The 13,156-nt window shown below is 33.8% G+C and overlaps 2 protein-coding genes across 2 annotated transcripts; both read right to left on the minus strand.

The window, feature by feature from the left end:
- Positions 1-1,381: 1,381 nt before the first annotated feature.
- LOC110642273 (protein PXR1-like) lies at positions 1,382-2,482 on the minus strand. Its single transcript, XM_021794259.2, has 2 exons — positions 2,372-2,482; positions 1,382-1,666 (listed from the first exon to the last, which is right to left on the minus strand). The coding sequence occupies exons 1-2, from the start codon at positions 2,480-2,482 to the stop codon at positions 1,382-1,384; spliced, it is 396 nt and encodes a 131-aa protein (XP_021649951.2).
- Positions 2,483-11,361: 8,879 nt separating this feature from the next.
- Positions 11,362-13,136, minus strand: LOC131169319 (protein SIEVE ELEMENT OCCLUSION B-like). Its single transcript, XM_058128530.1, has 5 exons — positions 12,902-13,136; positions 12,198-12,441; positions 12,013-12,119; positions 11,803-11,924; positions 11,362-11,703 (listed from the first exon to the last, which is right to left on the minus strand). The coding sequence occupies exons 1-5, from the start codon at positions 13,134-13,136 to the stop codon at positions 11,362-11,364; spliced, it is 1,050 nt and encodes a 349-aa protein (XP_057984513.1).
- Positions 13,137-13,156: the final 20 nt, after the last annotated feature.

The following is a 13,156-nucleotide window of genomic DNA, read 5'->3' on the forward strand; positions in this document are numbered from 1 at the left end:
ATTCATCAAGATCAATTGAAAGAGATGGTAAACTCCAGGTGTAAGCAAATTAATTAATGTACAGGACCATGAAAATGATATATTCATTGTTTGTGTGGGAAAGGGAAAGAGACAAGGAGAGAAAGTAAATAACATATTATTTGCACATATATAAAGAAACTTGACACAGTCTTCAAGCTTTATTATAGCAGTTCCTTGAAAGCATATTTAAAATAAAATAGCAAAAAAATTCATATAAAGATTGGCTCAACTACCATTGAGGGAGATTAATTGTCTAGACATTAACGTTTGATAATGTAGGATCGAGCGCTTACCACCATCCTAAAAGCTTAAGTTGTTAGCATAGGTGCAACTCCAACTCCTTATAGCGTAGCAGCCCAAGCGTCATGGGCTGAAGGAATCTAGGCAAGATGCTGGCCCACTAGGTTATCCCCACCTAGTACCAACAATCCCCCCTAGCACTTGCCAGGGATTCGAACTCATGACCTTGGCTATGATACCAATTTGTTGTCCTAAAGAAAGTAACCAAAAGAGGGGGGGAGGGGGGGGGGGTGTGGGGTGGGGTGGGTTGAATTGGACACTTTAGACAATTTTTTAGTTCTTGCTCAAGACTTAGTGAAAAATTATGGCTAAGCACTTATAATTATGTGTATAACTCTATTTTCACAGTATAATCTAAGTGACCTAACAAGTTATGCACAAATAGTAGTTGAATCACAAGATAATAACTTAATATCAAGTATTTCTTTTCACATATAGTTCAAAATATGTAGGTCTGATTGTTTAAGCTCAATATTAACTCAATAAAACCAATTCTCAACACATTCAATATATAATAGAGTAATAAAGTGTTAGAAATTAAAGAGTTAAGGGAAGAAGATTATCAAACACAATATTTATGGTGGTTCAGCTTTCTTGTTGCCATCATCTCCTTTCTCCTCTTCTTGACTAGAACCATTTATGCTTCCACTTTTTCCATTCGCATTGTTGCTGTTGCTTTTAGTATGAGATGAGGAAGTTTCATTTAATTTTTCCTTATCAGATTCTTTTTCTTCTTCTGATTTTTCTTCTGCAGTAACTCCATTCTCATCATTTTTCTCTTTTTCTTCAACCTCAGCTGGCTTACTTTTTTCCTTTCCCTTCTCATTAGTCTCTACATTCTCTCTCCTTCCTCTTTTATTTCAGAAATTTTTACTCCACTTGAACCAGCCTCCTTTGCATTACTAATACCAGTAGTACCATGTGGGTAGCTTCCAAAGTCTCCAAACTTTTGAAAAGATTCACCAAATAACTTTTGGGCAATCTTCTTCATAAACCATTCCTGCCTATCCATTCTATCAATCAACATATCCATCTTGGCATTTTGCTCAGCCATAATTACTTATTGTAATTCATGAGATTTGTCCAAAATAATCAAACTCAATCCACTGATTTCCTTGATTTCCTTCATCATATCCAGATTTGCCTTAGCCATTTTCATAAATTCTGACATTTTCAACTTCTTTTTCTTTTCCTTCTTAGAACTCTTCCCTTCATTTATCTTAGAACCTCCTTCTTTCAACTTACTTACTAGAATATCAGATTCTGTTTCAGAGTTTGATTTTAATTCAGATTCAACTTCAATCTCAATTTCTTCATCTTGCTTTTTCTCTCTTTTCTTCTTTTCCTACCATCATCATCCTTAAAGATCTCCTTAATATGAATAGGGTTGCTATACTTCTTTTCTTTACTTAAATCAACTGTCATAGCTTGAAATACTAGAGTTAAAGGCATACCATATGGCAATCTTCGATACTTACTAGACTTGGCAATCACTTTGAAAATCAAATATGGCAAATTAAACTTGATTTTGTTAACCAAATGCCATATAATGCATAAATAAAGGCTATTTGCATTTGAATGGCTACCACTTCTAGGATTAAGCAAACATCTAATGAAGGATTGCAAAATCCTAAAATTTTGAGGGACTAGACTAATATCAGTCATGTTATTTTCAGGTGTACCCTTTGGAAATATAGACAATTAAAAGTTCCAATTCTATTTCCATCATTAGGAAGGTTTAAAGCGGAGGCTATAAAATCAACATCAATAACCTTACTCTTCTTCTTAACCTTCACACTAAAACTTTCTCTTTTAATAACTTCTTTCATACTTCCGTAAAATTCTTGAATCAAATAGGGGCCATAAAATTCATTAAACTAAGAAAATTCCATCTAGCCTTGAAAAGTAAATAGATCCTCAAATTCATAAGGTAAACCATAGAAAGAATCCCATTTGATATACCTTGGTTTAAAAATGTTCTGTTGTAGAAAGGGTTTTGGAGTAGGGGCCTTCTCAACTTTCTTCTTTTTCTTGGAAGTTTCAGTAATACCTTGCCTTTCCTCTTTCTCACTAGTTCTACCATTGTCTCTGTTTCTTCATCACTATCCTCAACTTTAGTCTCTTCTTCTTTTTCTTTTTTGAATCTGCCAGCAGCTTTCATAGCACCACCCAAGAATTTTTTAGGTTTATGAGGCACTTGCTTTTAGGGGTGAGTATTCGGTTCAAACCGAACCGGACCAAATTAAATTACCAAAATTGAATTACTATATTTTAGAACTGAACTGGACTGAAATAAATGAAAAACCGAATAGAACCGAACCGCTTTATTTCGGTTCAGTTCAGTTCAAACTGATCAGTTTCGAATTTTGCTTATTTTTTAATTTAGACTTGATTTTCAAGTTATTTGGTGTGATTTTAACCTTAATTTGAACCTAATAACCATTAATCAATGAAATTAAGCAATTTATATATATATAATTACATATAATTCATAAATTTACCATAAAAATAAATTAATTCAAAAATAAAAAATACTATTCTGTTCGGTTCGATTCAAACCAATTTTTTTCTCTAAAATCGAACCGAATCAAAATAACTAAAATTTTTAATATACAAAATCGAACCGAACTGAATCGAATTATCTAATTAAGGCGGTTTAGTTGGATTTTTCAGTTTAAACCGAATAGTGCTCACCCCTACTTGCTTTACCCTTGCCATTGGTTTTTGAAGGATTTTAGAGAAAGGTAATGGTTTGAGCAAGAATTGGTTTTTAGTGTTCAGGGATTTTGAAGAAAAAAATTGGGTATTTTTGGTTTTGAGAGAAATTTGGGTATCTAAGGTAATGGAGAATCAATTTGCAGCAAAAAATAAGGAAACTTTAAGGATTGATTGAAAAGATGGATAGCAGGTACCAAAAATGTGAATAAGATTCAAATTTTGAAAATGAAAACTGATTTTCACGGAGAACTGGGAAATTTCATTTTGCTAAAAGCCATTTTTACCCTTTAAAGATATAAAAGACACTTCACTTTACTTAGGGGTATATTTGTCAAAGGAAAATATAAAGAGAGCAAAAATACTCATTAAAAAGAAACCGATTTTAAAATAGGCGTGTTTGCAAATATATACAAAATCAAAATTCGTTAACTAATTTTGAAATCTAGATGGCTAAATTTTATATAGGTAAAAAACTAAACAACTGTAGGGAGAAAACTAGTTAACTAAAAACACATATATGCATAATGTAACACTAAACACATATTCAACCAAATTAAGCAGCAAATTCATATCAAATGCAGCATATATAATTCAATAGCTTCACTTATGCCAAGTTCTCTTCTAATCCTACAAAAATTTTCCTCATTGAATGGTTTTGTAAAAATGTCTGCAAGTTATTGTTATGTAGGAATAAACTCCAACTCAATGTCACCATTTTGAATATGATCTCTAAGAAAGTGATGTCTAACCTATATGTGCTTTGATCTAGAGTGCTAAATTGGATTTTTGGTTAGGTTGATGGCATTAGTGTAATCACACCTTATAAGAACATGATCAACCTTTATACTAAAATCTTCTAATTGTTGCTTCATCCATAGGATGTCTTATCACTTTGAGCTTCATGATAAGACTTTGGTTCTAATTGAGAAATAAATGTAAAATTACCAAAGTATTTTTGAAGTTAAGCTCTTGTCATCATCTTTTGTGAAAGGTTATCAATGATGTCCTCCTTTGGATGATCTCTATATTATCTCCACTCTTAAGGTAGGTCATTATGAAGTGGTTCATTAATTTGGAGCTCTTCAATATTAGGCAATACTTCTTAATCACCTTCTTGATCTTTCTCATTTGCATTTTCATTGACAATTTCATTCGCATTTGCACTTTGAGGCTCATTAATAGGATGACTTTGTTACTTTTGAGTCTCATCCCTTTTTATTCCAAAAGTTCCACCTAGTTCATCATCATTACAAATAATCTTTCTTTTCAAGAAGTTAGTTTCATCAAACATCATGAATAGTTTCTTCAACTAACAAAATTCTCTTATTAAAGACTCTATAGGCTTTATTATGTATGGAATATCCAAGAAAAATACCCTCATCCAATTTCACATCAAACTTTTTGAGGTTATCCTTCTTATTATTTAAAATTTAATACTTATAACCAAATGCACGAAAGTAAGAAATGTTAGGCTTTCTGCCTTTCCACAACTGATAGGAAGTTTTCTTTAAAATTTGTCTAACTATTGCTCTATTCAAAATATAGCAAGCAGTGTTTACAGCTTCTGCCCAAAAATATTTTAGAATATTATTTTCATAAAGCATTGTTCTTGCCATTTCTTGTAAAGTTTTATTTTTCCTCTCTACAACTCCATTTTGTTGTGGAGTTCTAAAAGCCAAAAAGTTATGAAAAATGCCATTGTTTGAACAAAATTCATTAAAAGATTGTTTTTCAAATTCTCTCCCATGGTCATTTCAAATGGAGGAAATGATTAAGCTTTTTTCACTTTGTACTTTCTTATAAAAGGTTGTAAATACATCAAAAGTTTCAACCTTGCATGCAAGAAAATATGTCCATGTATAGCTAGTGTAATCATCCACTATGACTAAAGCATATGCTTTTCCACCAAGACTTATAGGTGTAATAAGACCAAACAAATCAAGACACAATAACTCAAGAGGTCTAGATGTAGAAACAACATCTTTGGTTTGAAAGAAACTTTGGTTTGTTTTCCAAGAGAACTAGGCTTGCAAACATGATCTTTTTCAAAATTAATTTTTGGCAAACCTTTAGTAAGATCATATCTTAAAAGTTTTGAAATCACATGCATGCTAGCATGACTAAGTCTTTTATGCTCAACCAACTATCTTCTTTAAAAGACACAAGACACTTTTCATTTCCATTTTGAATATCTTTCAAATCAAGCAAATATACATTTTCATTTCTAAGTGCAATGAACAATGTATAATCATCATCCAAACTCCTAATCTCATAATGTGAAGACTTAAAAATAACTTCGTAACCTTTATCACATAGTTGACTTACACTAAGAAGATTGAATTTCAAACCTTCAACTAGTGCAACATCCTTTATGCTTGAATTCTTCCTAATGGAACCACTTCCAATGATGTAAGCTTTGCCTTTGTTACCAAATCTCACATGTCCACCACTTTCCATGGTAAGGTTTGAGAATTTTTCTTTGTCTCCAGTCATATGCCTTAAGCAAGCACTATCAACATACCACTGTTCATATTCTTACCTACTTCGAGTTTATACCTGAAATTAGTTGACTATTTCTTAGGTACCCAAGCAAATTTGGGTCCTTAGAGACATTAGAAACTGTTCCTTTAGGTACCCATATCTTTTTCACCTTTAAGGAACCTTTCCTTATGGGATAATGACGAACCATATGACCATTTTGATTATAATAGAAGCAAATAATATTTGGTAATAAAGAAGATGAAGCTTTCGCAAAGAAATTTTTGTATTTTCCATAATGCATGAATCCATCATAACTAAGACCAGATTTTTAATTTGATAATCTTTGAGAACCAAGTATTAAGAATTTATGTGCCATTGGTGAATTTAGCTAAATCATTTATCAAAGATTCCACCTTAGCTTTAAAAACCTTATTTTTCTCAATGAATTTTTCACAAGTAGTTTTTGAATCTTCTATCTCCTTTTTCAACTCATCAAACAAAAGCATTTGATTTTTATAACACTTGTTTTCTTGCATAGCAATACTCATAGAAATATTTTCTAATCTTAAAGAAGCAATTTCTTTGTTTAAAGAAGAACATCTTTTCTTATAAACTTTGTATTCTTCAAACACTTTGGCAATGCATCTTCATATTCTTCAATACTAAGAGATTTAGAATTATTTATCTCATTGTTGCTTTCTCTTTGGTGAGAACTTTCTAGTTTATTCTCTTCTAGAGCTATGAGACAAATGTGTGCAACCTCTTTGTCAATTGAGTTATCACTTAAAGAGTCATCGCTATCCTTCCAGCTAGCAGCTAATGCTCACTTGCTCTTGTCCTTTGAATTCTTCTTTTTTATTTTAGGACAATTTGGTTTGTTGTGGCCAGGTTTGTTGCATTCGAAGCATTTGATCTCACTTTGATCCTTGCTTGTTTCACCTTTGGGAGAATACTTCTCTAGAAATTTCTTATATTTTGAACCTCCCTTTTTGAATGCTTTCTTGAATTTTCTTGCATTCATGGCAATATCATCTTCATCACTTAAACTATTGGAGTTATCACTTGAGGCAGCCTTAAAAGCTATAGTTTTCTTATCTCATCCTCTTTGTTTGATTTCAAGGCAATTCCTTTGTTATAACAAGCACGCAAATCTAAGGCACACACGCAAATTGCACAATCACACAGTATTGAAAAAAGAAGAATAGTAACACAGGATTTAACGTGGTTCAACCGCAAGGTCTATGTCTACAAGCAGGACAAGAGAAAAAGTTCCACTATGATGAAAATAGCAAGATACAATCAATCAGAAATCTCAAACTCTAACCCCAGTGTATTTTCTGAATATCTCACAACTCTACTACAAAGGGTAGAATATTACAATATTTATACTGGTACATACTGCGGGGGCATTGCCCCTGTACCCCCAAGGAGATCAGTGGTGGGCGTCGGGCCCGGGCCTATCAGCTCGTGCCCCTCTGATACCAATTTTAAGATCAAGCGCTTATCACTGTGCCAAAAGCTTAAGCTGTTAGTAGAGGTGCAACTCCAACTCTTTATAGAGTAGTAGCCCAAGCACCATGAACTGAAGAGATCTGGGCAGGATGCTGGCCCACTGGGTTATCCCCACCCAATGCCAATAGATATGATTCTTAATTGTGAAGGAAACGAAAAGAAATTGAATAGAAAAAATAAAAGAAAAAAAAAATCAAATTTCTTTTATATATGATGTTTAAATAAATTATTAGAATATAAGAGGAATATAATTTCTACGCTATATAAAAGGAGGGATAATACTTATTATACCCTCACTTATCTTCTTATATCTAAGTTAATTACTCAAATATAAGTACATAATGATTGTTTTTCTTTCTTTCAAAAACAAAATAATAATTTTGCCTTTGAGGTTTAATATTATTTTTGTCAATATCATTATATATTCATTGGCCAATATTCTAAAGATATAGTTAATTATTGATTAATTGATCACTTTATAGCATACAATTATGCAAATTGCTTGAATCAAATTTATTTTTAATTAACAATTTGTTGTGTGATATAATTAGATACAATTTGCTGAATATAAGTTAGACAACTTTCAGTCTATGTTGGATCATAAATCGTGACCCATTAAGACAAGTGAGTCTATTTACCAACCATGATCAATGCAGCTTGCATGAAATGCGTGCTTGCAAATTGGGAAGCTCCTGCATCTTTCCCTTCTCTGAAAAGAGCAAGATACAATCAATTAGAACTCTCAAACTCTAACCCTAGTGTGTTTCCCGAATATCTCATAACTCTACCGTAAAGGGTAGAATATTGCAATATTTATATCAAGTTCATATAGAGGGGCGTTGCCCCGCACTTCAACAAGATTAATGGTGGGCTTCGAGCCTAGGCCTATCAGCCCATGCCCTGTGCTACCACTACAGATCTCACTTTTTTCCCGAATCGGGTCGCAAAAACATGAAACTTTCAGGTCAGATCTCAATTCGGACCCATGAAAAACATATCCAAAAATTTCAAGCCATAAAAAATAACATCCTTTCTTTTTCTTTTCATCATCCACATTGCTCTTATTCTTGTCATAAAGCATTTCATGAGCAATAAGAGAACTAATCACCATCATAAGTGAATTTGGAGAATTCTTTGGTGTGAAATATCAATTTTAATTTTGTTTCCGATGATGTTTGTTGTTACCTGAAGACTTTCTTAACTAATTCTTCTTCAGTGAATTTCTTTTTAAGTAATTTTAGGACATTCTCCAAATCAGTAAATCTTGTGCTCATTCCTAAAATGGTTTCTCCAGGTTTCATCTCAAACTCATACTCTCAAATAAGTCTATTGGCTTGTAATTCCTTCACTTGATTAGTCCCTTCATAAGAGACTTCAAGTTTATCCCACACTTCTTTGCAGATGTGCAACTTGAAATACGGTTATATTCAGTTGCATCAAGTGTACTATGAAGAATATTTAAAGCTTTAGCATTTGAAAAAAATTTCTTCCAATCAAGTTCATTATATTCCTCTTCAAGTTTTTCTCTATAACTATCAGCATGTAATTCTAATGGAATTTTAGGACCTTTAACAATTCTTTGCCATGCTTCAATATCAACAAATTGTACAAAGTTTCTCATCCTAACTTTCCAAAAGAATAATTAGAACTATTAAACAAAGGTGGTCTAGTGATAGAGTGTCCTTCAACTAAAGGTGTAAGGATACTAGCTGTGTTAAATGTGCCAGCCATTATAGGATCTCTCTAAGGTGTTCAACCCTCAAGCAAGGGAGACAAGCTTTGATGCTAATTTTAGGATCAAGCGCTTACCACTATGCTAAAAGCTTAAGCTGTTAGTAGAGGCACAACTCTAACTCCTTATAGAGTAGCAGCCCAAGCACCATGAACTGAAGAGATCCTGGCAGATGTCGCCCACCGGGTTATCCCCACCCAAAGGCCAATAGATATGATTCTTAATTGTGAAGGAAACGAAAGAAATTGAATAGAAAATAAAAGAAAAAAAAATCAAATTTCTCTTATATATGATGTTTAAATAAATTATTAGAATATAAGAGGAATATAATTTCTACCCTATATAAAAGGAGGGAGAATACTTATTATACCCTCATTTATCTTCTTATATCTAAGTTAATTACTCAAATATAAGTATAATGATTGTTTTTCTTTCTTTCAAAAACAAAATAATAATTTTGCCTTTGAGGTTTAATATTATTTTTGTCAATATCATTATACATTCATTGGCCAATATTCTAAAGATATAGTTAATTATTGATTAATTGATCACTTTATAGCATACAATTATGCAAATTGCTTGAATCAAATTTATTTTTAATTAACAATTTGTTGTGTGATATAATTAGATACAATTTGCTGAATATAAGTTAGACAACTTTCAGTCTCTGTTGGATCATAAATCAGACCGCAGTAAGACAAGTGAGTCTATTTACCAACCAAGGATCAATGCAGCTTGCAAATTGGGAAGCTCCTGCATCTTTCCCTTCTCTGAAAACAATCCAACCACATAGATGAACATCATCTAAAAGCTAAAAGTTCACAAAAGTGACCATGAACAGCTGAGAGAAGAGCAGAAATGATGGGGGAGATGTAGAAGGCTAATGAGATAATTTCCATATAAATAGTAGTAATTTCCCTCCATTCTCCTCCAAATTGGAGGGGAAATCTTTTGGGTAAGATGCAATGAATTGAAAAATGCATTTTTTTCCTCAATTCTCCTCTGGAGGAACCAAGGATATCAAGTTTTATTTATTTTTTTCTCTCTCTTTTTTTCAAAGGTCTGTTTGGTTTAATTACTGGATATAGCTAAAACATATAATATCCTCTGAAATTCTTTATTTCATTTGAAATATGCAATTTCAAAAGCTGCAAATTCTTGAAGTCAGATGCAACTTTAAATTCCATTACAATAGGTCTTTGTGGATGAAATGAGCAACTGAATTTCAGAAGAAGAAAAGTAAATAAAATATTGAGTCACCCCTTAATTAGCAATTACGTAGAACAAAGAGACACATATATAGATAGAGGCTTAACACAGCCTTCAAGTTTTATTATAATAGTTCCTTTGAAGCACACCAAACTGGGGAGGTGTTTGCACTGCAAGCATTCAAGGTTTATTGCACAACATACCTAGGTACTTACTTAGCTCGTATAGAGCTAGACTTAACATACACAAGCGCAAACTTATATGGAGACTGGTTAATCGTCCAGTCTAGACATTAACCACTAAAACACAGAATATCCTAAATTACAATGCAAGAAAATTCTCGCATTAATTAATTATTTATTCTTTTAACGAACCGCCAGATGGCCGGTGATCACCTCCACCATAACAAGCCAACCTTGGTCACTACTCATAGCAACGGTACATCAGGTACTTGCCCATTTTACGATCATAAATTGCGCATATCATCATCTCATCTGGGACCCTTGGAACAGTGGTGGGGAGAACAATGTGATAACAATGGTGTTTTTGGACCTTAAGATGTTATTCGATCTGTTGGTTGAGTTCTAGCACAAAAGAATCAATGTTCGTGCCAGCTTTCCACCAGTTATTTATCCCTACCAACACATCCCGAACGACTTCTTCTGTGGCTTTCACCACTTTATGAGATGATACTAATTGACCAAACACAGCCCATCCCTTGTTGCTGCCATTGAAGCTTAGCAAAGACATGACATCTTTCATGGTATCGTTTTCTTTAGCATTCTTGCCATCTCGTATCCCCCAAGAAAAGATGATTTCCAATCGGGTCCAAAAGTGCCAACTCTGTGTTTCACCAGTTTTCCAGTATCCACCAACCTTTTTTGCTGTGATGAAATAAAAAATGGCATTGTTGTAATGATCGATGGCATTGCTCTTGCTCACATAAACCAAATCTATGGTGATCTTTGTGGAATTCTTTACCTGATTTATCATAGTGGTGAAGTCCTTGATCCACTTGATGTCTTCTCCTCCGTAAAGGCATAAGATTGAAGCTAGCTTTGACTGATATATATACACTCATATTTTAATTAGTCTACTAAAAATACTTAAAAGCTAAATTAAATTTAATCAATGATCTCTTGACTCAGTTTTGATAAAAAAAGTTTTATGAGTTCAAACTCCAATTGAAGTCTAATTAAAAATAAAATTTATTATCTTATGAAAAAAACTATTAATATAAATTATAGGAATGTAAAATTACTGAATCTTCTGGATAAATTCCTCCGAGAAGTAGATCCAGGGTTATCTGCAGATTCTGATGCCACAGTGATTTCTTTGGATCGTGAATAGAGAATAGGCTGAGCAAATCTCCTGATATCCACAGCGGGTCAAGAGTACGAGGGGTAAGGGATTTTGAATGTCCTTTGGAAGCAGTGGCACCAGAATTGTCTCATTTGTGAATTTCCATACCTCCTGATGTACCTAATGGCCACTGGTTTGATGATTTTAGGATTTCGCACTGTGTACCAAGGCATCAGGGATTGCAATGACGAAAACTCGCGTTCATTGAACTCGTCCACAATTGGAAGCCACACTATATGATACCTATTCTGCTCCTTGGTTTGCAGTTTTAGGTACAATTTAGTAAGAGTCTTCATTTCTGCATGACAGGCATCAGGACCAGATATGAGCAGCCACACGTTGGAGCCCTTTAGCGAATTAATATCGACCTGCATTTGTTTCGAAAAGAATTTTAAAACTATAACTTGTAATACTTAACAAGTGAGATGCTGGGAAGTGTCAGAGTTGAAATTGGGTAAATTGCGAACCTCTTTCTTGTTGTCATGGCCTACCACAAGGGCTGTCTTCCCACCCTCGACGTCAAATAAGTCGCTGAGGATGGTATGGTCTTGGTATGTGTTGAAACGATTGATGAGCCACTTGTAAGTTTCTGCAATATCCCAATGGTGATCTTTATTCAGTAATTCCGAAAAGGGGTTGTTAAGGTCGTTAGAATGGCCAATAAAGGGCTTAATTACCAATTTCATGTTTGCGATGAGAAAATTTAACTTGCAGGACTTTCTGCATGCTACTAACTTTAGAAGCCAGCGTTTTCAGTTGCGATGTCATTTCTGCCATGGTGTTCCTGAAATACAGTAAATTGGTTACTGTTTTATTTACTTGGAAATAAAAAAATGGATTAAGGAAGCATTCCAAGACTTACTGATTTCTCAACCCAACAAGTTTAGCAATATAAGAGCTGCAGGTCACAACACTATAAATCGTCCAGTAGGTAGCTCTGGCTATTTCAGTCGGGGCAGATGGTTGTTCTTCAGCTTCAAAATACTTAGGATCTAGAACACTGAACTGGAGAACACATTTGATTACAGTCATTATGGCGTGGATAAGCTCATTAATTGCTCCAGAGAGATTTTGGGATGCACTGCCAATTTCTTGATGAATTGCAGCTGCTTAAGGAAAGCCATATTCTTGGCAACTGATCTGGAGTGTCAAGCTGAGTAAGCAGATAAAATTCACCATAATTCACTGCAAAAGCAGCTGCCACAATAACCAGCTTTTCATCCCACAGATAGTTTTGAAGTTCTTTTCGAGAATCGTCATAGTTGTTTCTTCCGCATCTCTATCCGTGCAATTGCATGCTAGCTGTAGATTACAAACATGTTCAAAGATTCGTCAGTGACTCCAAAATCAGTAACTAAACTTTAATGTAATTATATGAATGAAGGAAGAATTTAATGCAATCATATATCATCATCGGTTATCAAGAAAACCTTGCAGCAGATTTTGTTTATGGGGAAGCCGGTACTTCATGCACTACTGATTTTTCCTGCAAAAGAATAATTACTTTCATGTCAGTATTTCATAATTTTTAACTATTAAGAATGGAGAAGAGAAATTTGAACATACATTTGGAAACATCATGATCACTTTTGGGATTGTCATGAAGCAAGATTTTGCCAATGATGCTGAATAAACCGTCAAGGTTATCAACTTGGCGACCCTGAGGTTTATGGGTTTTTTGAACTTTCTTAATTATTGCATCCTCATCGGACTCCAATAGTTTCGAAGCCGAGAGGAGACCTTGAGTCACTTGAGCAGTCACTTGCTGCTTCAGTGAGGAAACGTTGGATAACCAAGACATGTTTGCAAGATTAGGTGTGT

The sequence above is a fragment of the Hevea brasiliensis genome, chromosome 10, assembly GCF_030052815.1.
Source record: "Hevea brasiliensis isolate MT/VB/25A 57/8 chromosome 10, ASM3005281v1, whole genome shotgun sequence".
Lineage (NCBI taxonomy): Eukaryota > Viridiplantae > Streptophyta > Magnoliopsida > Malpighiales > Euphorbiaceae > Hevea > Hevea brasiliensis.

Excerpts from the sequence above, each read along its gene's own strand:
- LOC110642273 (XM_021794259.2), bottom strand. The coding sequence starts at position 2,482 with ATGAAAGCTGCTGGCAGATTCAAAAAAGAAAAAGAAGAAGAGACTAAA. Across the intron at positions 1,667-2,371 it reads TGAGAAAGAGGAAAGGCAAG|GAAAAGAAGAAAAGAGAGAA; the intron begins GTATTACTGAAA and ends TGATGATGGTAG.
- LOC131169319 (XM_058128530.1), bottom strand. The coding sequence starts at position 13,136 with ATGTCTTGGTTATCCAACGTTTCCTCACTGAAGCAGCAAGTGACTGCT. Across the intron at positions 11,925-12,012 it reads TCATCGCAAACATGAAATTG|AAACTTACAAGTGGCTCATC; the intron begins GTAATTAAGCCC and ends GGGATATTGCAG. Across the intron at positions 11,704-11,802 it reads GCCATGACAACAAGAAAGAG|GTCGATATTAATTCGCTAAA; the intron begins GTTCGCAATTTA and ends AAACAAATGCAG.